Consider the following 24,605-nt stretch of genomic DNA (forward strand, 5'->3'; position numbering starts at 1 on the left):
GGCGAAATCACTTAGTGATCTAACCTTCCCCAGTCGATTTAGATGAAATTGTTGATATTGCTGACCTCGAAAAAAAGAATAAAGGGGAAAGTACCAACTAAAAGGAAGCTGCAAAAAGACAAAAGTTTTTTAATTTTCAACAAACTGCAGCTGCATCCGAGCATCTAAACGCTCCACAAAAAAAAAAAACCTTTTTACTTTGATTCCCTTTGTTGCTTTGTTTAATTCCCTATTGTCTTCAACTTACTATACTATTCAAATTACCCCAGAAAAATAACTTAAAACGTAATATTGGAAATCGTGCTTTCCCTGTGGAGTTTGTGCCACAAATACTCTCAACAAGATACCGAGTTGACCACATTATTAGTAGTTGAGTTGTGGGGCTACAATTGATTCTGTCTTTATTTTTAGTCTGTATCATAGCCATTGTTCATACATCTTTGTCCTTCTCTTTGAACTTGAATAAGGCATTCTTGAAGTGCGTCATAACCATGTGGAGGGTCAAAACTATAAAAGCCCACCAAATATTCTCTTTTATTGTCTATTTGTTTTTGGCTTTTTTGTCACTTTCTTTATATAAACCATTTATAACGGTTCTTATTAAAATATTTGTTTAATAAGAAAAACAATGCTGACGGGAGACTTGGAAGACTTAGATATTCAAAAGCTTATAGTTGAAAAACGACTTGAGCAATCAGGTGGTTCTGGTCTTGCCACCATGAAGCGTAACAAGAGAGCACTTGGCACATGTTTATTTGTATCATTAGGTGGGATTTTGTATGGTTATAATCAAGGTATGTTTGGACAAGTATCAAGTATGCATTCTTTTGGTGAAACTGTAGGTATTGGTAAAATTCAAGATAATCCAACATTACAAGGTTTATTGACGTCAATCTTGGAATTAGGTGCTTGGGTTGGGGTATTGATGAATGGTTACTTGGCCGATGCATTCGGTCGACGTGCTTCTGTTGTTATAGGATGTATTTTATTTAATATTGGTGTCATTGTTCAGGCGGTTGCTCGTGATGCCAATTATGGTTATATTTTGGGTGGTCGTTTTGTTATTGGTCTTGGAGTCGGGGTGCTTTCCATGATTGTACCATTATACAATTCTGAAATTTCACGAGCAGAAATTAGAGGAGCAAACACTGCAATTTATCAACTTTCAATTACTTTTGGAATTATGATTTCATACTGGATCACTTATGGAACTAATTTCATTGGTGGGACAGGTGAGAATCAAAGTCAAGCTTCTTGGTTGGTCCCAATGTGTATTCAAGCAGTCCCAGCAATAATATTGGCAGTGTTTATCTATTCGTTTCCGGAATCACCTAGATGGTTAATCAATGTTGGCCAGGAAGATAAGGCATTGGAAGTTCTTGCTTGGTTGCGAGAAACAGAACAAGAAGATTTTAGTTTGCAAATTGAATTTCTAGAAATGAAAGCACAAAAAATATTTGAGCAAACACTTGAAACAGAAGCTTATCCACATTTGCAAGACGGAACAAAAATTTCCAAACTTAAAATCAATTTGAACCAATATAAATCAATGGTGACACATTTACCAACATTTAGGCGAGTGTCAGTGGCTTGTTTGACTATGGTGTTTCAACAATGGACGGGTGCGTATGTATATGTTATATCATTAACAACAATCAAAATAGTTTTTGATTCTATCAATTTGCAACCAATATCCCTTTACTAACATTGCATTATAGAGTATGTTTACTTTGATCTTTTTTTTTTTTTATGTGTTGAAGATCTAATGGATCTTTTTTCATTGAGATCAGTTTTACTAACCTAATGCTTGTTTTTTTAGAATTTCATTTTATATTATGCGCCATTTATATTTGCTTCATTGGGTTTATCTGGAAATACAACTTCTTTACTTGCATCAGGAGTGGTGGGAATTGTTATGTTTGTATGCACTATTCCGGCTGTATTGTGGGTTGACAAAGTTGGACGGAAACCACTTTTGATTTCAGGTGCATTGGTTATGGGGCTCTGTCATTTCATAGTAGCAGGTATTTTGGGAGGCTATAGTGACAACATTGGCAGTCATAAAGCAGCAGGATGGGTGGCTGTTGTTTTCATTTGGGTTTTCGCTGGCGCCTTTGGTTATTCTTGGGGTATGTATAAAACTAATTTTTTCTTGGTTTCTCAATTATATATAGTACTAACATTATTTTAATCAAGGACCATGTTCATGGGTTATTGTGGCTGAAGTTTTCCCCTTGGGTATGAGAGCTAAAGGTGTATCACTTGGTTCAAGTTTCAATTGGTTAATGAATTTCTCGGTTGCAATTTCGACTCCTAAATTTGTCGCGAATGCTAAATACGGAGCCTATATTTTCCTTGGTTTGATGTGTGTTATTGGACTGTTGTATGTTTATTTCATGGTTCCAGAAACCAAGAATAAGACTTTAGATGAATTGGACGAAGTTTTCGGAGACTTCACAGGTACTTCTAAAAAAGAATCTGAACTTCGTGAAAAAATACTTAAACAAGTTGGATTAGTTGAATTGCTTGTTGGGTCAGATAAAGAGTTGGATTCTTTCGGTTCAAAACCTGAAGTTGAATATAAAGAAAAAGAAACACACAGTGAATGATTGATTCTTTCTACTATATATTTATTTGGAAAACTTTTTGATTATTTAGATTCTTTTAATGGATAAAACGCGTCTTCTGTGTTTTGTAGTGTATGTATTTTAGATAGTATATAACAATAATTATTATACGAAAATAAGAAACTGTTGGTCAACAAATGAATCCATCAGAGTGCAATGCTTTGGGGATATTCAATAAAAATCATAAATAGTGATAATAAGGTCCCACGTGACTAACATATACACGCCATACCCTTCCTTGTATCTCCAACTAAAAATTGTGGCCAACCAACAATTGAATTGTTTTCAAAGCTTGATATTTCAATTCGTTATCACCTTGGCTATTATCCAAAAATGTCATAATCAATAACTTATATTGACCTCCCTTCTCAGTGTTTATAAATGTGATTAAATCTTTTCCTAAGTTCTTGATCAAAAACTGTAAATCATTTAATAGAATCACATTAATGGTAGTGCTATCATTAGTGTTGGAAATCAAGATTTCGAAAATCCTCTTAACTAACTTATAATTTGAGTCTTTGAATTTACCACTATTTTCCAACCAAAATTCGGTTGATTTGTGTGTAGGAGAGGCCCAACTTATAAGTTTAGGGTTTTCTAATTCTGTCAAATATTCGTCAAATGAAGTCAATTTTTGGGTAACAATTTCTTGTAAATTATCATATAAATAATTCAAATCATTGGATAACTCTTCATCACTGCCATTGGAGGCAAATTTTCTTTCCCTTAAAGTGTTGACAGTGTTTAAGGCATCACTAAATAATAACACTTTGATTACTTTGAACTGCTCTTGTGAGGATATAGTGATGTCAACAAAATTTTTCAAAATTGCTACGGCAACACGAACAATCTTCAATTTGATCGAATCTTTAGCGATAGACAAGAGGTTACCTACCAATTGTGGGAAATTATGAATCAATGATCTATTGATTGGAGCAGTGTATGATAAAACCCAAACCACCAATAAGATGTTGTAAGAAAGTTGTAATCCAATGGAATTAGGATTTTTGGCCAGTTTTTCAATCAAATTGTTTATTGGCTTAAAATTGGTGAGAAGGTTATTGTTTTGATAAACAAGTTTAAATGGCTTGACAATTAATAGATCTTGTAATAATTGGACTCCAATAAATTGATAATTGGAATCGGCTGAATCACCAATTAAATATGACAATACACTAAATATTTTGATTAAAACTTCATCGTCATTGATAGTTTTAACTTTGCCCAACAAAATTTCAAGATTATACAATGCCAAACTTTTAATTAAATTGTCTTTATTGTCTAAATGATTGATGAATGGAATGTAAGGCAATGACTTGTCGACTTCAGATAATTTCAAAACTGCATCTAAAAATTCAGGTACATCTAAAAGTAAATCATTAATTAAAGCTAAAATATTTTTCAAAACATCGTCTTTACTATCAACACGATTTAAAACGTTTAATAAACATTTGGAATATAAATCTAATTGTCCTTTGACTGTGTTGTTTCTATTTTCAATTGACTGTTTCTCCAATAATTTAATGTGATTGGCATCATCTTCGGAGACCACTCCTGACCTAGCCAAACCTTCCCATGGGATTATTCTTTCTTTGATTATTTTCTTAGAATCAAACAAAAAAGTACTGTCAATAACTAATGGGGTCTGTATGTTAATTCAAATTGTTAGTAAAAAAAAAAAAAAAATGATATAAAGCAAGTTTATGTTTTGTTTCAGTAAATTAATAACATACGTATCCTTCAGACATGTTCAATTGGATATTATAATTATGTAAAGAGGGTATTTAAAAAGATAGATATTCTCCTTCTCTTTTTTCTAATTTCTATAGGATGAATGTTGAACCAAACAGAAATAGAATCAGTGAAACAGTCTTTGGAGATTTCGTCGATAAAACTCTCACACCGAAGAAAAAAAAAAAATCTCTATACTTATCCCTAACAAGTAGATAAATTAATTAAGAGAGAATTTATTGCAACCATACACGACCTAGTCCAAGATTAGAATACACCGTTGGATTCAAAACAGCTTCTAATATGGATTTCACAGTTTGGCCGGTCAATTCATTTTATGATATAAGCTCCAGTGCTATTGTCTCTGAATACTAGAATGGCAGACAGTATTAAACTTTGATTTTTACGGAAAAGTTTGGTTGTATAATCTGTCAATCACACCGGTCTTCTAATATAATTAAAAAAAAAATTCAAGATACCATACAACTTAGTATATACCTATCCAAATGACTGTCTATGTATGATAAGATATTATTAACATAAATTGTTCTCTTTACTATGTAATAGTTTAAAAAAAAAAATATTGCCATCACCAAGAATCGAACTTGGGTCTAATCGGGTTTGCATTTGTAGTGTTCTACACCACAACGATTTATAATGACCACTATACTATGATGGCTAACACGTGAGAGTTCGAAACCAATAATCAAATCAAACAATATTATTTATAAATAATTGTTATTTATTAATCATGTGTTAGAATTAAGTTTCACCTTGTTAAGTTTTTTAAAAATTGAACCGTAAAGAATCAGCTGATTTGTCAACGCAACTTATATACATGAGATGTTACATTTACATTGAAATATATTAAAAAAGAAAAGAAATTATTATTAATTGTTGTTGTTGTAGAATTTTGAAGATTACTATGTTCTTTAATGTGTTAACTGGTTATTCCTCTTAAATAGAACCAGTTATAGATATAATTGAATTGATAGAGAACGATAATAAAACTGATGGAAAAGTATAGTATAAAGTATTAAGGTGATACTCCATACTGAATATATTTAGAACGTTAGTTCTTCATTAATTAGTGGCTAGTCTAAAGGGAATTCTGCAGTACTTATAATTCCCTTCCTCTTTCTAACACACTCTTCACATTATGATTAATCCCCGCTCTTGTGGACAAGTGCCGAGGATTAACACACCCGTTAGTTAAGTCTCTTCCTATATATTCTATTTCATACGTAAATCACAATAACATATTAATTTATTATATTCAGTTTAACCCCTCAGTATAATATCTTTCAACTGTGGGGATTCGTCTTTGTGCTTGCATTACTTATATCACAACATAATGCAACCATACAAAATTTTGAAAACTATAAAAGGGAGCTAGGGTGACATTTTTTCATTCCCAAAGAAAAATCTTCTTTTTTTCTGATACTAACCAAATCACTTCTTTTATGCAATTCTGTAAGGGCTATGAATTCTCCTTCTGTCGTGCTAAGTGCAATACAAGTTGTGTTTTGGATTTCCAACTTATTAGAGCTCCAGCATATACATTCTAATGGATTTGAAATGTCTTGATGGTGTATGCTATATCGAATCGGCAGGCGTTTGAAGCAAAGATTAATTTACCAACGATGGATCTGTATTCTGGATTACAAAACCATTATTTACTAATCAATTACAAATCAATAGCGAGTCAATTCTATAGAAATTGACCTATAGTTTAGAACTTTATTTATATAAAGACCCAATATAAGTCATTAGTATTGTTATTAGCTAAATCAATCATATATTCTTCCTCTCTGAAAGCAAAATAAATTGGCATAACAAGTTTAGACCTTTTGTGGTACAAGTTCTGTCAATAGATTCAACATTGAAAAACTTTCATACCACCTAGGTATCTGTAGTTCGTGGTATCTGAATATATTTCAAACTCTAAATATCTACTAAATACATTTGAAGAGTTGTTAATTCATTTGGGATGTAAAAAAAAAAGTTAATAAGAAAAAAAAATGCCATCACCAAGAATCGAACTTGGGTCTAATCGGGATTGTAGTTCGCAGTGCTCGAAACACCACAACGATTTATAATGACCACTATACTATGATGGCTTTTTGTTAAAGTTAAAAACCTTAAATAAATATATACCAATTTGAGTTTACTATTAGATTCAAATCAAGACTGGTTTTAATTTAATTTTTAACAACTGGGCGCGTTTGAATTACAGCAAAATGAGTTATTCTTTAGGATATTAGCTTGTAAATATAGGTTATAGTCACATTACAGCAAATTTAAGTAATACAATGTTCATAAATATTTTTGGGATAGTATTTTGACAAATTGATTGCAAAAAAAAAATTTGGGAACTAAATTTTCGTTTCTAAAACAGAAAAATTAAGAATGTTAATTATTGTTTCTATACAAGTGTCAACTTTTAGTTCTTGAGCATATCCTAGGGAGAAAAGGAGAAAGATGAATGGTTTCTGAAAAGCAATGTATAGTCCTTGCCATATTAATTCTTGATAAAGACGATTTTCGTTTTCCATTCCATACTTTGTTAATCCACTCTTCAATTGAGGCACTTTTCTCAATAGATATTCTTTAAATCAAAGAAGTACAAAATTGAAAAACAAGGGGAGACACTAGTCAACTCAAACCTCTTTCAAAATCGGGAAAAAACGAGAAACTAAACATCTTAAAGTCGGTTTGCAGTAGGTTGTGGTTGGATTTTAGTTTACTCCAAAAACATCAAGTCCTTGCCTTCACCCACATGTTTACCAATAGGGAACAGTGGATAAGTGCAAACTTTAAATTCACAATCAAAACACCAAAAAGTTTTGAAACAAAAGAAAAATAAACAACAGAACTCAATCACTTGTTAAACCTGTGCTAATATTTGTGTGACCAATGGAATATCTATTCCGTTTTGGTTTTGCGTTAATATTTTTTTTTTTTTGCGTTTTTCTTTGATTGATTGATTAGCTTTCGCAGTCAATTAATTTCATCTTGATTGAAGGTAATTTCTAAAACGGAGTCATCGCAAACGACGTATAATTAGTATGGTGAGGAGTGGTGTGGTGGTGTACAAGTGATGATTGTTTAAAATATGTCATCACTTGTATTTCAAAGTTTAAACAAAATCCCGCAAATCAATTACTTGCCCATAAAAAGTAACCAGAATAAGCACTTAATTACTTTGGTTGATGATTTGGAAAGGTTTCAATGCCATAATGATTGAATTAAATTAGATTTCCTGAAAATGAAGAGAACAAATATTCTTTGAAGAATTCAACTCAATTTAGTAACGCGCTAAATTATTCACAGTTTATTTAACACAAAACAGTCATTGCTAACATTGCTTAAAGAAAAAAAAAAAAAAAACACCTCAATTTATTGCTCTCAATGTCTTCTCAATACAATGGTAGGCATGTAGCTGGGTAGGACATGATGTAATATCAATATCATTCACAGCTTTTTTACAAAGTGTTGAAATATGAACATTATTGTTGGGTAAACTTTTTGGGATTTCAGTTTTTGACTTTTTCTTGATAGGTGCCAAACCAGACCTCTTTCTTCAGTGCACCCATACATCATTATCGTTATTGTCAATATGAATTAGAGAGGGATAGCAAACAACTTCATAAATCCCTCATAGTAAATCACCTACCACCTCTTATATTAATTTCACGATCATCTTTTTGAAATGTGGTTTTGCAAACTTCAAGATGCCCCTTTTTGGTCGTTTCATGAGATTCAATCTTGCAGCCTTGCACGGGTTGAAGTAAAACAAGAAGAGGAATTTCACAGCCATTTTGCATACTGTTATAAATCTACTAACATCTGTATCAAAACATAAATATATGTGTATAATAATTATAATACTAAACTATAATAATAATAAATCATGAACTAAATAATTATAATAATAATGTATAGGAAACTAAACTAAACTTTTTACTCTTCTTCGTCTTCATTTACTCAAATTTTTTTTTTGTTTTCTTTTTATAAGGAACATCTTTTAAAAATTAATTATCATCACTGCTTTCTCTAAGGAATTCTTTAGCCATATCGGCATCTGGAATAGAACCACAAATTGTCTCCACCATGATACCAGTGACCAAGTATGGATCAATGTTAGAAGCTGGTCTTCTATCTTCAAAATAACCATATCCTTCTTTGGCAACTTGTCTTGGGATTCTGATTGATGCACCTCTGTTAGCGACACCTGATGAGAAAGTATCCATGTGACCAGTTTCATGACGACCAGTTAATCTTTGGTCATTATCAGCACCATACAACAACATGTGTTCCTTGTGTCTCTTGGCTAATTTACTTAAAGCAGATTCAATAACCTTCATACCACCAGGCACTCTCATAGATTTGGTAGAAACATTAGTATGACAACCAGCACCATTCCAATCACCTTTCAAAGGTTTTGGATGGAAAGAAATCTTGACGGCAAATTCTTCAGCAACTCTTTGTAATAAATAACGAGCAATCCATAATTGATCACCCATTTCAATACCTTCACATGGACCAACTTGGAATTCCCATTGAGATGGCATAACTTCGGCATTAATACCAGATATGTTGATACCAGCATAAAGACAAGCACGATAATGAGCTTCAATAACATCTCTAGCAACTACTTTACCAGTACCAACCCCACAGTAGAATGGACCTTGAGGAGCAGGGAACCCACCTTTTGGCCAACCATATGGATAATCGTATTGATCAAATAAAGTATATTCTTGTTCTAAGCCAAACCAAACTTCTTCACTAGAATGAGCCTTCATCAATTTAGCACATTCATGACGATGATTAAATTTGTTTGGAGTACCATCATTGTTCCAACATTCATTTAAAACAATAATATTGTCACCTTTTCTGAATGGATCAGGGTAAAAAGCAACTGGTCTTAAATACACATCGGAATCATGACCTGGAGCTTGACCAGTAGATGAACCATCATAATTCCATTCTGGCAAATCATCAACACTGGTTGGTTTTTTGGATAAAGTTCTACATTTAGATCTGGTGTTACCTTCAGCATCAATCCAAACGTATTCAGCTAAAACTTTACCATTTTGTGGCAATTCCAAATATTTGGCTAAAATAGCAGTTTGTTCTGTAAGGGAAGCAGTCATTGTTGTATATATATATGTGTAGTTGTTGAGTGAATAGTAAAGACTAAAGTCTAGTTAAAGTCCTTCTTGACTTGGGAGATATAAAGTATTCTAAGGAATGGAAATTCAAAAAGAAAGGGAAAATAAATTTGCAACTTTGTATTTAAAAAAAAAATTTAATGGAAGTGAAATCAAACTATTTAAATACAAAATTTTTGTTTATTCTTAATCAGGAATAAAAAAAAAATGTTGTAGTTGTTGTCTGGTTTTTCTTTTTGAGTAAAGAAAAGAATTGTGTACTGTATATAGTATCCATTACAAAAAAGAAAAAAGAAATTCTTAGTTAAAAATCCTGATAAGAAAGTATGTTTGGTTATCACAACCAATCAAACATCCAGGATCATCATACTGCATAATAATATTATTATCCATGTTGCAAAGGTAAATTATTTGCATCCAACAAGATCCTCGTTTCAACAGGTGACTAATTTCACCGCCTCCCCTACAAAATGTCTTGTCTCTTGTAAAAAGAACAATAGGATCACGTGCAGGAACAACAAAACAGATTCTTGCAATCGTATGAGGGAATTAATTGATAGCAAGAGTCTATTTTTTTTTTTTCAAATCACGATCTAACAAAGAATAATAATAAAAACAAGAAGAACTAAACGCCAGTCTAATATGTAGGAAGGTGGAGAAGGAGATGTGACAGGGAAGGTGGTGGTGGTGGTGGTTAGTTTCATTTCCCCAGATTATTGAAAAATCCTTCAGTTTAAATCAACAATCGGACCTAAGGCTGAGTAAAATTTTTTTTTAGTTCTTTTTTGCAGATTTTCAAATTCACAGTTTATTGCTGTTGGATTAGAGTTTTAGCCATTTAATGGTTAAATGGTCATTGGAAAGAATATCCCTCAATACAACAAGAATCAACATACTAAACCAGAACTAAGCTGGCCGTTGTGATAGAAAAGCCTGTAGTTTGAGGGATTTTTTTTTTCTCCTTCTTTTCAAGAAGCTTGTATGACAGAGTTATGACAAAGAGATAGTTTATTCAAGTTGTTTGTTTGCTCTTCTTATTGTAATCAATCATCTCGTAGAATTGTTGATTTTCGTTGTTTAGGAGTTCTGTGTGGACATAGCATCGAACAAGTTTTGTTGATTGAATCAATTTTGGCAAACTTTTGGCAACAAACTTACGTTGAGATTAGTTGTTTTGTGATAAGGGGGTTTAAATCAACACTGGTCTAGAATTGCTAACTCAGATAATAGCTATCAGTATAACATAATGTATGATACTTTTGGCCAAGAGTGCGGTGCCATCACAACGAACAATCAACAAGCATTCCGAAATAATGATGAATATCGTACTACAACTTACATGATATCACCAGTTGTTTATTGTAGAAGGGGTTTTCGTAATTGTTCTGTTTCAGATCCCATGTAAACAAATACCAGGATACCAAATTGATCTAGCAGAAATGAACGTATAACGGGACGGTTTCCCAATAGAAAAACTCGCTAATAATAGTCGCAGAGACTTGTTATTTTTCCGTACCACCCTTCATCCACCACCACCCTCTCCAAAACCAACACGTACAACAAAAAAGAAAGTCAACGTTCAAGAAGAGCTCCATTTGGTTACATCGACAAAAAAATATTTATATCCACCAGAACCAATTATTCTACAAACTAGGAACAATAAATAGAACAGAAAACAAAGTAAGTTTCTTGATTGCTTTGGGAAGTGGGGCATTCGCCTTCCTTTTTCTCTGATGATGATGTCGTTTGTTGGTTTGTTGTTGACCCCTGTCTATCCCGTATGCAAATTATATTTGTTCCGGTTGCCCATTTCCTGATTACGAAAGGTAAAAAACAAGAAATTTTATATCTAAAATTAGAATTTCTTTTTTTTATCACATATATGCAGTATAGAAACAAGGCGTGTGTTGCACAAGTCTCGAAAGAATTTTTTTTTTTAGGTTTTCACGTTGTGGCCAAATTAACTTATTTTTGATTATTGTTGAACGTTAATTAAATAATTGACTCGGTAGGGTAGGGTAGGGTTGGGCAGGTTGAATTGAATTGATTATAGAGTTTTAGGTTTGCGAAAACCCCACCCAGATGTGTGTGTTTTTGAAAAATTGGTTGAGAAGAAGAACAAGGAGTGAAGATCAACGAAGGGTGATATGGTGCATTTTAACAGTTGATAAGGTAAATTATTACTCATTGATAAAAAAAATCAACTGATAATATTAATCCCAATATAAGAGAGAAGGAGATAAAGGATAAATTAGATTTTGGGATAATTTTTTTTTAGCCAATGACATCGATTGATTTTGTAATTATCAATATTTCACCCACACACGGCTATTTTGTGTCCTTGCTACCATTAGTTATCACACGCGGTTAAAGCCAGGATAAAAGTAAGACCACCAAAACAGGACGGATCAGAGGATTAATAGTGGAAATCCTTTGGTCTGATAAATCAGCAGCAGATCCTAAAAGCCATTAATGAGGAACTTTGACCAAAACAATAGCAACAACAGATACAGATCGTTCTATTGTAATCATATAATTTATCAGGCAAAAACAATGCATTAAGATCGAATTAACCGAATGATTATAAACAAAATCGAAACGAACCCTATTTTATACCATTGATAAGGGATTGATCAAGTACACCAATTGGAAAAAACAAAAGAGAATTATTAATTAGTTTAAGCCCTTTTGTAGACTTAACAAAGATAAGAAAAAAAGAATGGAATAAAATCAAGATTGTCTGCCCTCTTCCTCCCCCCCTCCCACCACCACGAATAACTTTTCCCCCAAAAAAAACTCGTACAAACCATTGATTAATATGGGGGTTGTTCACAACTATATTGTATTTGGAGACACTTCTATTTGTTGGCAAATCAACTGAAGTTGTTTTGTTATTTTTTGAAGTCTTTGGATTTACTTTAATTGGCTCTCTCGCTACCATTTTCTAGTATGCCACTTTCTCTAAATTGAAATCCTTTATCAGTAGTACTCTTACTCCACTATTTTACTCCACCTACCCAATATCATCACCACCACTACTACCACTACGTAATTCCACTTGGATCTCGTTTGCCTTATCGTCAGTTTTCTTTCTTTTTTTTTTATATTAATTTTATTTCTTGTTTGTCTTCTATACACCTCCCTTAAACTTTTAATTATCCCTTTTAACTTTATACTACGTTGCTTGGTTTTCATTGGATGGCGATTAGATGGTATTATTATTAACAACTATAAATAATAATAATAATAATAATAATAATAATCACCATTCCGTCATTGAACAAACCAAACCTTCTTTTTTTTTTTCTTTATTATTGAAATATAATGTACTATCAATAACAAATCAAATAATCAACTTATATAGAAATGGGGTTTCACTCTAAACTGTAAAAAGTTTGATATTGAGCTTATATATTATATTGTATATGGTTTAAAGTTAACATACAACCCCGGACAATCTTGGTCTTAAGAAAGAGAAAAGTAATTGAACCATCCTTTCAACCAAAGAACTCTATTATCTATTATTTTCTTCATTTTTACTGTCCTAGCAATACTGTGATCTATTAGTAAAACTATAGAACCATAAAACATCGAGGAATTTATACAATCAAATGGGAACACCTCTTGTTTTTAGGAACACATGGTTGATTTTCTTTTTCTTTTTATTTTGTATCCTGCCCCACCTATATTCACGTGATACATACAAGGGTAATAATAATTATGATAACTTTGTATATTAGTATTAAAAATATGTTTATCTATTTATTTAATCTCTGATTATGGTAATGTATAAGTATAAACAAATCAAATTAAATCAAACATAACTATAATTACAATTGTATTAAGACGGGCTTCAATCTTATCTGATCCACTACTCCATTAACTGTTGTTATTTATATTTTCTTGGTAGTTTCTCCTTCTTCTTCTTCTTCTTCGTCTTCTTCATCATCATCATCTTCTTCTAGTATCAAGATTTGCTCTTCTTCCACAACCACATCATAATCATCTTCGTCATCGTTGTCTTTATCAATCATACTTTCAGGTTGTCCATTATTACTTCGATATGATGAAGTCTCAATAGATTGGGCAGTAACATCTTGTAATGAAGAAGAAGTGTCAACACTAGGCACCCCAATTTGTGTTTCAAATGCAGTTTCAATTTGTGTCTCATACTCAGTTTCAAATTCAATTTCAAGTTCAGTTTCATATTGAATGTCTAATTGAGTGTTGGTTACAATTTCCGTTTCAATTTCAGTTTCATATTCAACCTCTACTTCAGTCTCAATTTCAATTTCAACCTCAACTTCTTCTATAGCTTCTGTCTCATTTTTAACATTGTCATGGTTCAATATGGTTGCTTCCCCTGATGCAGTAGATTGTTCTGAATCAACAATTGTTGTTTCCACAATAAAATCATTTACATCAGCAACATCTTCATTAGGTCCCACAGTATGTTCATAATAATAGATTTCTGACTCTGTATCTTGACTAGCAGATGATGATTTCTTTGAAGATTTATCAAGATCCTCCTTTGAATCAACAATAATCAGATCATTTCCAAAATCTCTCAATTCTTCCGAATCGTCTGAATATTCAAAATATACTTGCTTTGCATCTACTGCTCCTGCCACTGGAATATCAACCAATTCAGGAGTTTCAATTTTTATATCCTTGGCTTTTTCTTGTTCTTTTTCCCTTTTAATTCTATTCAATTCATCAGCTAATCCTTCTCTCATTTGAAAAGCAATATTAGCTTTAGCTCTAATCAATTGTAAAAATTCAATATTATCACGAATCAAAAAATTCAAATGAAATTCAATATTTTTTAAATAATTATCCCATTCATTCAATGAATCTGTTGTCAATTTATCAATATTTTTCTTATTATCCAATTGATAATCATCAGCATCTTTAATTAAATTGTCTCTAAATTCAAATAATGATTCTTTAATTTTATGATATTTTTTCCAAATGGTCCAATTTATTTCATCATCATAATCTTTTAATTCTGATTGATAAATAAAATAATTCAATTGATTTTTAAATTCATTTATAATTGATTCACTAGAAGTTTCTAAAATATCTATGGTATCTTGTAATATATCATAAAAAATTGTCAAAATTTTTTCATGATTATTATTTAAAATTTCTTGAATTTTAGCTGATGCATCTTCTGAAATTTTCGTGCAATTAGAAATATCATCTCTGATTTCTTGACGAGTAATAGTTTCAATCAAACTATTATTGGTTAATTTAATTTCTTCATAATCTTTATTAATTTGAGATATTTTCCGATGAATCAATTGATATTGTTCATAATTGGTTTTTTGTAAATCTTGTAAAGTATCACTAATTTCTGGTTTAATATTGTTGATAATTTCATCAATTTTAGGTTTCATTTCAATTTTCAAATTATTAAGTGCCAATACCATGGTTTTATTAACTTTATTTTCCCAATAATTGATTTCATGAAGAATTGGTCCCCAAACAGGATCATCAGTAGAAACTGCTCCATCAATACTAGTAGCTTCAGCTTCACTATTGGTTACCACAATAGTTGAAGTTATATGTATGGTTTCTGGTTCAAGTTCAAATTCAGAATCATCTTCATCATCATCATTACTACTTGGAATTTCTTCCTCAACAACAACCTCTTCTTCAACCAGGTATTGTTCAATTGGAATCTCTTCAGAAAAGGTTTCTTCAATGGAGGTTTCTTTAGTAGGAATTTCTTCAATTGATGTTTCTTCCTTAAGAGTTTTTTCAATTGGTTCCTCCTCAGTTGGGATTTCTTCAACAGGCGTTTCTTCAATCAGAGTCTCTTCGACTAAAGTTTCTTCATCTGGAGTTTCCTCAGCAGGAACTTGTTCCACATGCACTTCATTAACCGACACATAATCATTTGAAGTTTGGTAAACTGGTGTTTCATTGGAGGTAGTTTCCCCTGTTGGGGTTAGTTCCATTGGTATTTTATCTCTAGTTGGTTCATCAGTCAAACTTTGTTCAATTGATTTTTCACCAAGCATATCTTTAACAATCTGTAATACATTATTTTTAATTTGTTTAGGATTAAAATCATCAAATGTAACCAAATTTTTAAATTCAGTTTGTAAAAAATTGGATTTTTGTTGTAATTTCAATGCATGTTTAGATGTAGCCAATTTTAAATAAATTTCATTGATCCAATTTATAAAATCATTAATATATTCAATTGATTTTAATTTACTAACAAATTGTTTATAAAATTTATTAATTGTTGGATATAAATAATACTCTAAATTGATTTTAGAAATCTCATAATACATTCTAATTCTCAATATAAATAGTCTGATCCATCTTGATAATTGTGGAGCTATATTATCTTGGAAATAATTTATTCCTTGTTGAGTTGAATCAATTAATAAATCACATATCCGATGGTAATATTCACTTATTTTATATTGATGGTTAAAATTATGGATTATTTCAATTGATTTATCAATATTTTCACCAACATGTAAAGTTTCATCTAAATTGATCAAAACAGGATTAATGTGGGATTGATATATTGGATAAAATTGAGGTTTAATATATTTATTACTTAATGAACAAAAATGATGATTGATAGGTGTTAATGAATTAGTAGAATCAGTGTCAATTGTAGTCAACGGACATACAAATGTCCATACATAAAACAAATATAAGGTAATTATACCTCCAATCAATTTAATTCCATATGCCATTTGCAATTACAGCAACAATCAAAGAAAGACTTGGAGATGAATTAAAGGCAATAATGATGTTTGTATTTTTGTTGCTAATGTGAATACAGTGATTCTTTTTTTTTTTATTTTTTTTGCGTGTGTGTTGTTTTGGGTTTGGCTTGCGTGCACGATGATGATGATGATCTCTCTCATAATCGTATTTCTATCATCTGTATTTTTTTATGTGAAAGTAGTGTGCATGTAATCAAAATGTTAGATCCCACACACACACACACCTATTCAATTCTTTATCCCTTAATAACCAGTAAATACAAAGTATCACTTATACTGTGGTGAGATTATGTTATTTCGGGAAAGATGTAATGTGTAAGAAACATAAGTTTTCTCCATGAACTATATAGGCTTATTGTGTAATCAATTGTAGTTAATTAGGCCATTCATTTCAATCCAATTACGGTGAGATTGCAACGTCTATTTATATTTGCACAACTTCTCATCTCTTATTCTACATTATGGACAACTTATCACAAAGATCAACATCCCTGAGAAAGGTAATCAATAATCATCAAGTCGCGGGCTTCACTTATTTACAGGGGACGTGTTGCATTTGGCATCGAAACAGTTCATATACAGTACGACACGCCAAATGTTGTAACAGTTTGCACCCTAATTTCGTGTTCCTCATATGATATAATATTAATTACATCGACGCATTTGATTTGGTTTTGGGTATAAATACAGACCTAATTCCTTCAATGTAGTAGTGGTTTTGTTTTGCTTCAACTATATCCTTTAGTTTACGTTGAAAGGCACTTAGAATATGGAAAAAACAAAATGTTGCCTTGATTCCGGAAAAAGGATTGGATGCTGTTATTTCAGCTTGATCAGCATCTACCACTTCTGACCTAGAATTCTAAAAATGAACCATGGTTTACTAACAATTTAATTTATAACTAGCGAACTTCAATGTTTTAGAAATTGGCATTGATTTATAAGTGTTTATAAGAGTGAATATATACATATTATTATAGTTATTAGTTATTCAAAAATTAGATCTCCAGCCATACGAACTCTGACAACAACATTGGCAAAGTCCTACACTATTACTCTATAAATAACTTATCTATTTGAATGCATGTACCGATTGATCGGTGAATATATCTATATCTTCAACCTTCTTCAAAATGGGTTGTTTCCAAATCATACTCAACCAAACACTACCAACTATCAATATAATCAGTGTCAAATAACAACTAATAAACAGGTCCCAACTAAATTCCCAAATATTAACGATACCATTACCAATAATAATTGTCACTATACTAACAATAGTAATATAGCTAAATTTAATCATAGGGAATCTATGTATCGCCGTGTATGCCAAATTTTCATAAACAATTGAATTAAATGCCAATGCCTTCCTGAATTGTAAATAACTTATCAGAATAAATAACCACATGATCAACCCTGAAGTTGAAGATAAATTAATCAACAATTTATAAAAAATATCAATTGATTTGAATTTAGACAATAAAGAAATCAACCCAATTGATGATGTTAACAATATAGCATTTAATGGAACTCCACTTTTGGTAGTTTCCCCAAACATGACTGGGAAATATCCTTCTTCCACCATTGATAATAAGCATCTTGAACCAAAATAAATATTTGAATTAGCTGCTGATACCATTGATATTAATATAATGAAATTGAAAAAACCAAGTAAAAATGAACTTGAACTCATACCCATATTGATCAATCCAATTAAAAATGGCGATGAGAACATGTCGTTGTCACCTTCACCACTAGAAACTAAGCGTGGATCATTACTTGGAATCATTAAAGTCAATAAGAACAATGTCAATATATAGAATATCACAATTCTCAGAACAACATATTTAATTGCTCGTGGTAAATTTTTATGAACATCAATAATTTCACCAGAACAAATCGCTACCGATTCAATTGATTGGAATGTAAAACATGATGATATTAATGATGACAAGATATTAATTAATTTTGACCCAACAGGATTTTCAATCACTTTAATATAATCAATACCCCAAATCAAATCTTTATTCCAATATTTGAATCCAGATCCAGATCCATTATTCATTATTAAACTAATACTAATGACAATCCATCCCATCATGAAAAAAATTTTAAATATAGTGATTATAAATTCAATATTCCCATAATTATTAACTGGGAATAAATTACAAATTGTCAATATTGTCCAAATTATAAAAATCATCCAAGTTTCACCTATAATATCTAACCATTGCCATTGCCAATATTTCAACATATTATAAATTAAACTCAATTCTAAAGCTAATGTAATTGACCAACTTATCCAATAAATAAAATTATTAATTATTCCAATTGGATTAGATATATAAATAAATTGAAATTGACATAATGATCCATTTAATGGCATATAACACGACATTTCCCCCACTGCTTGAATAATATAAAAACATATCAAACTAATATATAAATATGACATTAATGATATTATGGGACCATTTAAAAGAGTGATTCTAACTCCAATGAATAATCCAGTACCAATAATTCCACCAAGAGATATCATCGATGTGTGTAATGATGTCAATAGTCGTTTTGTATTTGCATGAGGATGAGGGTGGGGATGGGTTGGGTGTTCATTACCCACTTCTTGTTGATTAAATGATGAAGTAAGTAAATGTGTTTCTTCATTCATAAGTAACTAATGATCATATTAGGAGGAATAGCGTGAAATAGATTTCTTTTTTATTACGTAGCGTACCTGTTTCTTTTTTTTTTTTCAGGTGTTGGATTAAATGTGGAGGAGAAGATAAAATCTGGAGAAAAAGATCTCGATCCCTCGGCAGTGCAACAAATATATACAAAGTATTGTCTTTCTAACTCATTTCACTTGGAAATAACAAATGTTTAATTCTATAACTTGTCCTAACTATTACTAGTACCATTAAAATACTTAATTTAAAGTCCCGAATCCTTAATAAATATCCGATCAAGCAGAATAGTTGTCGAAAACGTCACATCGTAACTCTCTCTTTCTTCAGTTATCGGCTTTTCAATTGGTCTGGATTCTTCTTCTTCTTCTTGTTGATAATTCCGTTTTACTTCCTCATTGTCTTTAATGGCTGAATTGAAAGAATCTAAAAATGGATTATCTTCAATAATTTCCTTATCATTAGGTTTTAGCTCAGGTATACTTTTCATGGCATTTTCTTTATTATTCTTTTTAACCAAGAAAAAATCTAATTGTTTTTGACCAGGTAATAATACCGGCTTGCTTCGTTTCCTAGGTGATAAGGTAGTTGATTTATTAGGAGATAATTTTCTTGGTGATTTAGGTTTTAATTTAAAGGGCACTGGCCCTTTTAGTATTGATTTCTTTATTGGTGAAACTTCAAGTGAATCTAATGTTGTCTTTTGAGGAGAAAATTTGTACTTCTTTATATATTCTTTTTCTTTTTTTGATTCAACATATTCATCAACCAATTTAGGATTATAATGTTCAACTAAAGATTGTGATACCCATACATAATTCTTACCTGGAGATTGTGGTTGGCCATTATTATCCAATGCTCTCCTAGCTTCTAACAACTCAGGATATTCTTTAAATATATTTGAGGCATCATATTTAAGCATGACTTTGGGTAAACCATTATCTTCTTTGTAATTAGTAACTTTTATCCAATTTGAATCATGGGTCATCAATTTACATATAATATGCTTTATTGACCAATTATACAGCTCAGGAACAAATAATTTCTTCTGCTTCTCTGGTAATTCATTAATTGGTTCACCCACTATTTGTACATATTTTCTTCTGTTGGCATTGCTTAGTCTCGATACTCTTATTTTTGGTGGAAGGTTAATGTGTAAGTCTGATTCGAATTCTCCAGTTCCTAAAGTATTAGGTGTAAATATCGGTATTTGATCTGACACCAAAGGAAACAAATATAACATAGTATAATATTCATCAAATTTAAATTCCTCTTGAAAAGTGACTTTCCGTCCGAATATATCTCTATTCTGTTCCTGTAAGTAAAAATTCATTTTTTTCAATAAAGAATCAAATCTATATCGACGAGTCTTAGGATCTAATCTCAGGTCCCAGGGATGAAGCTTTATAGATTTGTCTGTGGATTGAACACAATCAATTAATTCATTGGCAAAATCTGGAGGAGGTCCTTTAAGTTTCTGTGGACTTTTCTGTAGTTCTCTCAATTGTATTTTACTTTTATTTTCTGTATAATACATTGACTTTGATGTACCACTTAATGCCAAATTTTTTGCATTCACAATCCCCATTTTTTTAGCCCCCACAGAATAATCACCTCCTCGAAGCGATGCTAAAAATATAAGTCGCGATGTCGTAAGTCCAGTTTCTTGTTCAACTTTATCCATATCCACCGGAGTCACATAATAAGATGATCTTGCTGTGATATCAGAAGTTTTCGGTGGGGATTTCCCAATATCTTCAGCAAATCTACTGAAATTTCTTAATACTTGGCGAGCACCAAATACCAATGCATCAACATCTTGTGATATGACATAATCAACAATTCCAAGTTTCTGTAAATATGCACATTGAGCTTCACCTTCACCTGGTGCTTGAACATATTCAATTTTATTATTAAATAATTCAATTTTCAATTGTTCCACAAATGGATTATTTTCCGAATAGTTAGAAACTAGAGAAAGTCTTTGTAATTCATCTTCATAAACCAATCCTTCATTTTCTTTGCTTTTCAATTTGAAAGGTTTTAAAATACCATCAAATACAATAACGACAGAAATATTTAACCCCACTAATGCTAGAATTTTGGCCATGACATTTTGCATAAGGACTCCCTCTTTTTCATCAATCATAATACTACTATGATCTGCTTGGAAAATAAACAGATATGCATCTATGGCGACACGTGGTGGTCGTTGCCTTTCCTTTAAGGATTGATCAACTAATTCATCAAGTGATATTCGTTTACCAAAGGAAGGTTTTAATAAATCCCATAACTCTGGAATACCCATAAGAATTGGTAAATATGTGTGTGTATCCCAGGTATTCTTAAATGTGATTCTAAATTAATTCGCTAAGTTTTAAACACTATTGGAAAATAGGAGGAGCAATGATAAATAAAACGGTGTATTCTTAGTGTTGTTTATTGGCATAGAAAAACACTATAGAAAAATCTTTATCACCATTTTGTGTTTCAGAAGAACAGAGAATTGAGTGTAACAAAAAGTTAGTGTCCAAATTTACAATTTTTAGCATTCAAAGAATTAAATTACTCCTAGTTATATTGGTTTATAAGAAGACTAAAGAATAAGTATAACGGTTATCACTTCTAATGCTGGAAATAAGATAGCAAGATTAATAGCAGAGACGTGTTATTTTATTTTTGTAGGAGGTGATTAATCGGTGAATGAAATTTGAAATGTGTTGATAGTTGCCAAAAATGAGACCCGTGGTTTGTTGTTTATCCTGTTCTTAAATCCATATAATATGTGTTAGCAAGTGTATTTAGTGAAGAGAATCAATGAAAACGTTTCAATTTATCAACAAGGACTAGTGTTTCTATCAGGTGTTCCAATCACATGTGGTTATCACACCTAAGCTAATCAGTGGAACAACACCACTAAAAATAAGCTATACTCAGGGAAGTACAGTAATGGTTTTAGTTATAGAATTAATCAGGTTAGCCAGATAATATTCCTAACCGTAAAGCTTTGATTAATACAAATTTGCAACCAGTTTATAGGCTTTGACCATACTATGTTTTTAACCGGATTTCAACCCGATATTTGAACCGTATCACCTTTCCTTGCCAAGAAAACTGAAAACAACAACCAATACTTAGCTGTGTTCCAGTGCTTGGTGTATTGCTGGAGGAAGACCTACCAATGTTCTCCTATTTTCTGTCAATCAGTTACTCTACGCAGCAACTAACTTGAACAGCTCACAAGGTTGAACACTTACCCATTGGTAGTAGGTTTGGTCATATTTTTTGAGTGTTGATGGGCTAATTATCTTGGCAAAACACATTGATTCTTTGCACACGCACCAACAAATTTTAGCAGCCAAAAAATTAAGCTGACCACATCCATTGCTTACACCAGAGTTAATACACCAAGCAGACAATAAACCATTGACTATGTTTCTCTTACTAGAACCTAACAACAACATCTACAACACATACTGCAACGAAAACTATAAATATAGCCCGAAAGTTCCTCCAAATATTCATTTTTTTTTCTTCTTTTCATCACTACTTACTCAAGTATCAAACCAAGCAATCAATCAATCAATTAATCATTATGAAGTTTTCTATTGCTACTTTATCTTTAGCTACTTTGGCTGTTGTCAGTGCTGGTTATGTTTCCCGTGGTGAAGGTGTATCCAGAGGTGAAAAATTCGAATGTGATTTCGATACTTTTGAATGGAAGTTTGCCTTAGCTGTTAAAGAATTGAAACATAAAGGTAAAAACTGGGGTAGAGATGTTGATTTAGATATTGTTTATGAACTTGATGATGGTCAATTATTCCATGGTTGCAGAGAAACTTATGATGCTTCCAAGTGTAAAAACTGTTACGAAGCTTTTGAATTCAATGAAGAAGATAATGATAAAGACTGTGATGATGATTGCAAGAGAAAGAAGAAGGGTCATAGAAACTACAAACGTGGTGGCTACAGTGATGGTGACTGTGATGATGATTGCGAAAGAGTTGAACGTTGCAACTACCCATTCTGTGAGCTTTATGACGACAATTGCGACTTGCTCATCACTTTAAGAGATGGTGTCTTGAGAGATGAAAAACATGCTATTGGTGAAATTGTTGCTAATCATCAATTCCAATTTGACAAACCACCACAAAAGGATGCCTTACACAAGAAAGGATTCTCCATTGTTTACACTGAAGGTAACTACTACTTGGCTCTTGACCACAAGATCAAATTCTGGCACTGTAAAGTTGACGACAAAGGGTTATACAAGCTTTATAATGAATCTATTGGTGAGCAATGTTCTGAAATTGAACTTATTATTTTGAAATCTAATGAAAGAGCTGAATTTAATGAAAGAGAAGAAGAATGTGATGATGATTGCAAAAGAAAGAAGGAACACGGAAAAAAATATTAAATTGAGTAGTGGTCAAACAAGTTAATGAAATTTTAAGTGTGCAATAATAATGGGGAGGGGATTTCAATTCTTCTTTTAATCTGGTAGTTTGTTGTATCAACCAACTACCATGATAGGTTTAATTTTCTTTTTTCGGTTTGGTTTGGTTGGGTATTTTTCGGTTTTAGGTTGATCTTAAAATTGGGTAATTTTTCGGTTTAATATTTATATTTCTATTCTTTATAGTTTCATTAACTTTCCATGAATATATTAATTAGCACACATAAAAAAGAAAAAACAGGTTCCAATGTAATTACTATCGATTCAAAGTCGTGTGTACCTCCTCTGGGGGGGGGGGGTTGTTTTGGTTTAGTCTTACCAAGTGATAAATGTATATTGATTGGGGAAAAAGTATGGGAAATGCAGGTTGGGTGACTTTAGCAAGACCAAACCAATCAAATTTCCGGCGTTTATAATTTGCATCCAACTGCAAGTAGCTTTTTTTAGCGAAGAGTATATAGACATCATGTTTGCTTTATTTAACCTGACAACGCAGTATTACAATCAGATACACAAAATCGAAAAAGAAAAAAAAAATGTTTTCTCTAAAGATTCGTATAAGTTAGTAGTTTAGTTACAAATAATAAACAGCCTTGTATTGCAAAAAACAATTGGTGTCAAAGAATAAACTGGATCTTTCAAAGGGGTTTAAATGTTTATCAAGGGATATCTGGAGAAAATTTAGACATTAAGTATAAATATTCAATTGCGGAAAAAATTATTAGACCAGAACCAGCGGAGAAAATAATGTCAATTACTTTCACACTTCCGCTAGCCGTCGTAAAAGACAATAACAACAAATAAACATGAGGTGGTCACAATAACGTCAAAAATTTTTCATAAGATTTGCATATGGCATTTACTACTGACCAGTTCTTGAAAAAAAAAAAAAAGAAAGCTTTTTTGGTCAAATTAACAATTGTAGAAATAGGTCTGTAGCAATTCAAAGACGTCTAGTTACATAGAGTGTTCAGTTACTTTATAAACAATCCCTAAAACCCTTAATTCCTAAATTTCTTCTAGGATGTAGTAATTGTGTATATTCATAAGTTGTAAAAACGAACTATAAAAACGTCAAAAATAAAACAAAAAAATAAACCATGAAACTGATCCAATTCAATAACCTGAATAGTAAACACATATTTGTATAAACAGCAGATGAATTAATTCTCAATAAT

At 31.6% G+C, this 24,605-nt stretch overlaps 7 protein-coding genes across 7 annotated transcripts, besides 1 other annotated feature; 2 read left to right on the top strand and 5 right to left on the bottom strand. All coding sequences in view use genetic code 12, as the record gives it.

The window, feature by feature from the left end:
• Positions 1–628: 628 nt before the first annotated feature.
• On the top strand, positions 629–2,609 carry CD36_30490 (glucose transporter of the major facilitator superfamily, putative; the record flags this gene model as incomplete). The annotated part of the gene is made up of 4 exons (XM_002422018.1): positions 629–1,626; position 1,719; positions 1,820–2,128; positions 2,196–2,609. The coding sequence occupies 4 exons, from the start codon at positions 629–631 to the stop codon at positions 2,607–2,609; spliced, it is 1,722 nt and encodes a 573-aa protein (XP_002422063.1).
• A 268-nt stretch (positions 2,610–2,877) lies between these two features.
• Positions 2,878–4,375, bottom strand: CD36_30500 (V-ATPase subunit, putative; the record flags this gene model as incomplete). The annotated part of the gene is made up of 2 exons (XM_002422019.1): positions 2,878–4,272; positions 4,361–4,375. 2 exons carry the CDS (start codon positions 4,373–4,375, stop codon positions 2,878–2,880), a joined length of 1,410 nt encoding a protein of 469 aa, XP_002422064.1.
• Positions 4,376–5,296: 921 nt separating this feature from the next.
• Positions 5,297–5,710: a mobile genetic element.
• A 2,682-nt stretch (positions 5,711–8,392) lies between these two features.
• CD36_30510 (glutamine synthetase, putative) lies at positions 8,393–9,514 on the bottom strand (the record flags this gene model as incomplete). The annotated part of the gene is made up of 1 exon (XM_002422020.1): positions 8,393–9,514. One exon carries the CDS (start codon positions 9,512–9,514, stop codon positions 8,393–8,395), a length of 1,122 nt encoding a protein of 373 aa, XP_002422065.1.
• Positions 9,515–13,425: 3,911 nt separating this feature from the next.
• On the bottom strand, positions 13,426–16,254 carry CD36_30530 (conserved hypothetical protein; the record flags this gene model as incomplete). The annotated part of the gene is made up of 1 exon (XM_002422021.1): positions 13,426–16,254. One exon carries the CDS (start codon positions 16,252–16,254, stop codon positions 13,426–13,428), a length of 2,829 nt encoding a protein of 942 aa, XP_002422066.1.
• A 1,105-nt stretch (positions 16,255–17,359) lies between these two features.
• On the bottom strand, positions 17,360–18,955 carry CD36_30550 (arginine permease, putative; the record flags this gene model as incomplete). Its single annotated transcript, XM_002422022.1, has 1 exon — positions 17,360–18,955. One exon carries the CDS (start codon positions 18,953–18,955, stop codon positions 17,360–17,362), a length of 1,596 nt encoding a protein of 531 aa, XP_002422067.1.
• A 263-nt stretch (positions 18,956–19,218) lies between these two features.
• Positions 19,219–21,279, bottom strand: CD36_30560 (conserved hypothetical protein; the record flags this gene model as incomplete). Its single annotated transcript, XM_002422023.1, has 1 exon — positions 19,219–21,279. One exon carries the CDS (start codon positions 21,277–21,279, stop codon positions 19,219–19,221), a length of 2,061 nt encoding a protein of 686 aa, XP_002422068.1.
• Positions 21,280–22,566: 1,287 nt separating this feature from the next.
• CD36_30570 (covalently-linked cell wall protein precursor, putative) lies at positions 22,567–23,388 on the top strand (the record flags this gene model as incomplete). The annotated part of the gene is made up of 1 exon (XM_002422024.1): positions 22,567–23,388. The coding sequence occupies one exon, from the start codon at positions 22,567–22,569 to the stop codon at positions 23,386–23,388; it is 822 nt and encodes a 273-aa protein (XP_002422069.1).
• Between the last annotated feature and the right edge of the window lie 1,217 nt (positions 23,389–24,605).

This window comes from Candida dubliniensis, chromosome R (assembly GCF_000026945.1).
Source record: "Candida dubliniensis CD36 chromosome R, complete sequence".
Taxonomy (NCBI): domain Eukaryota; kingdom Fungi; phylum Ascomycota; class Pichiomycetes; order Serinales; family Debaryomycetaceae; genus Candida; species Candida dubliniensis.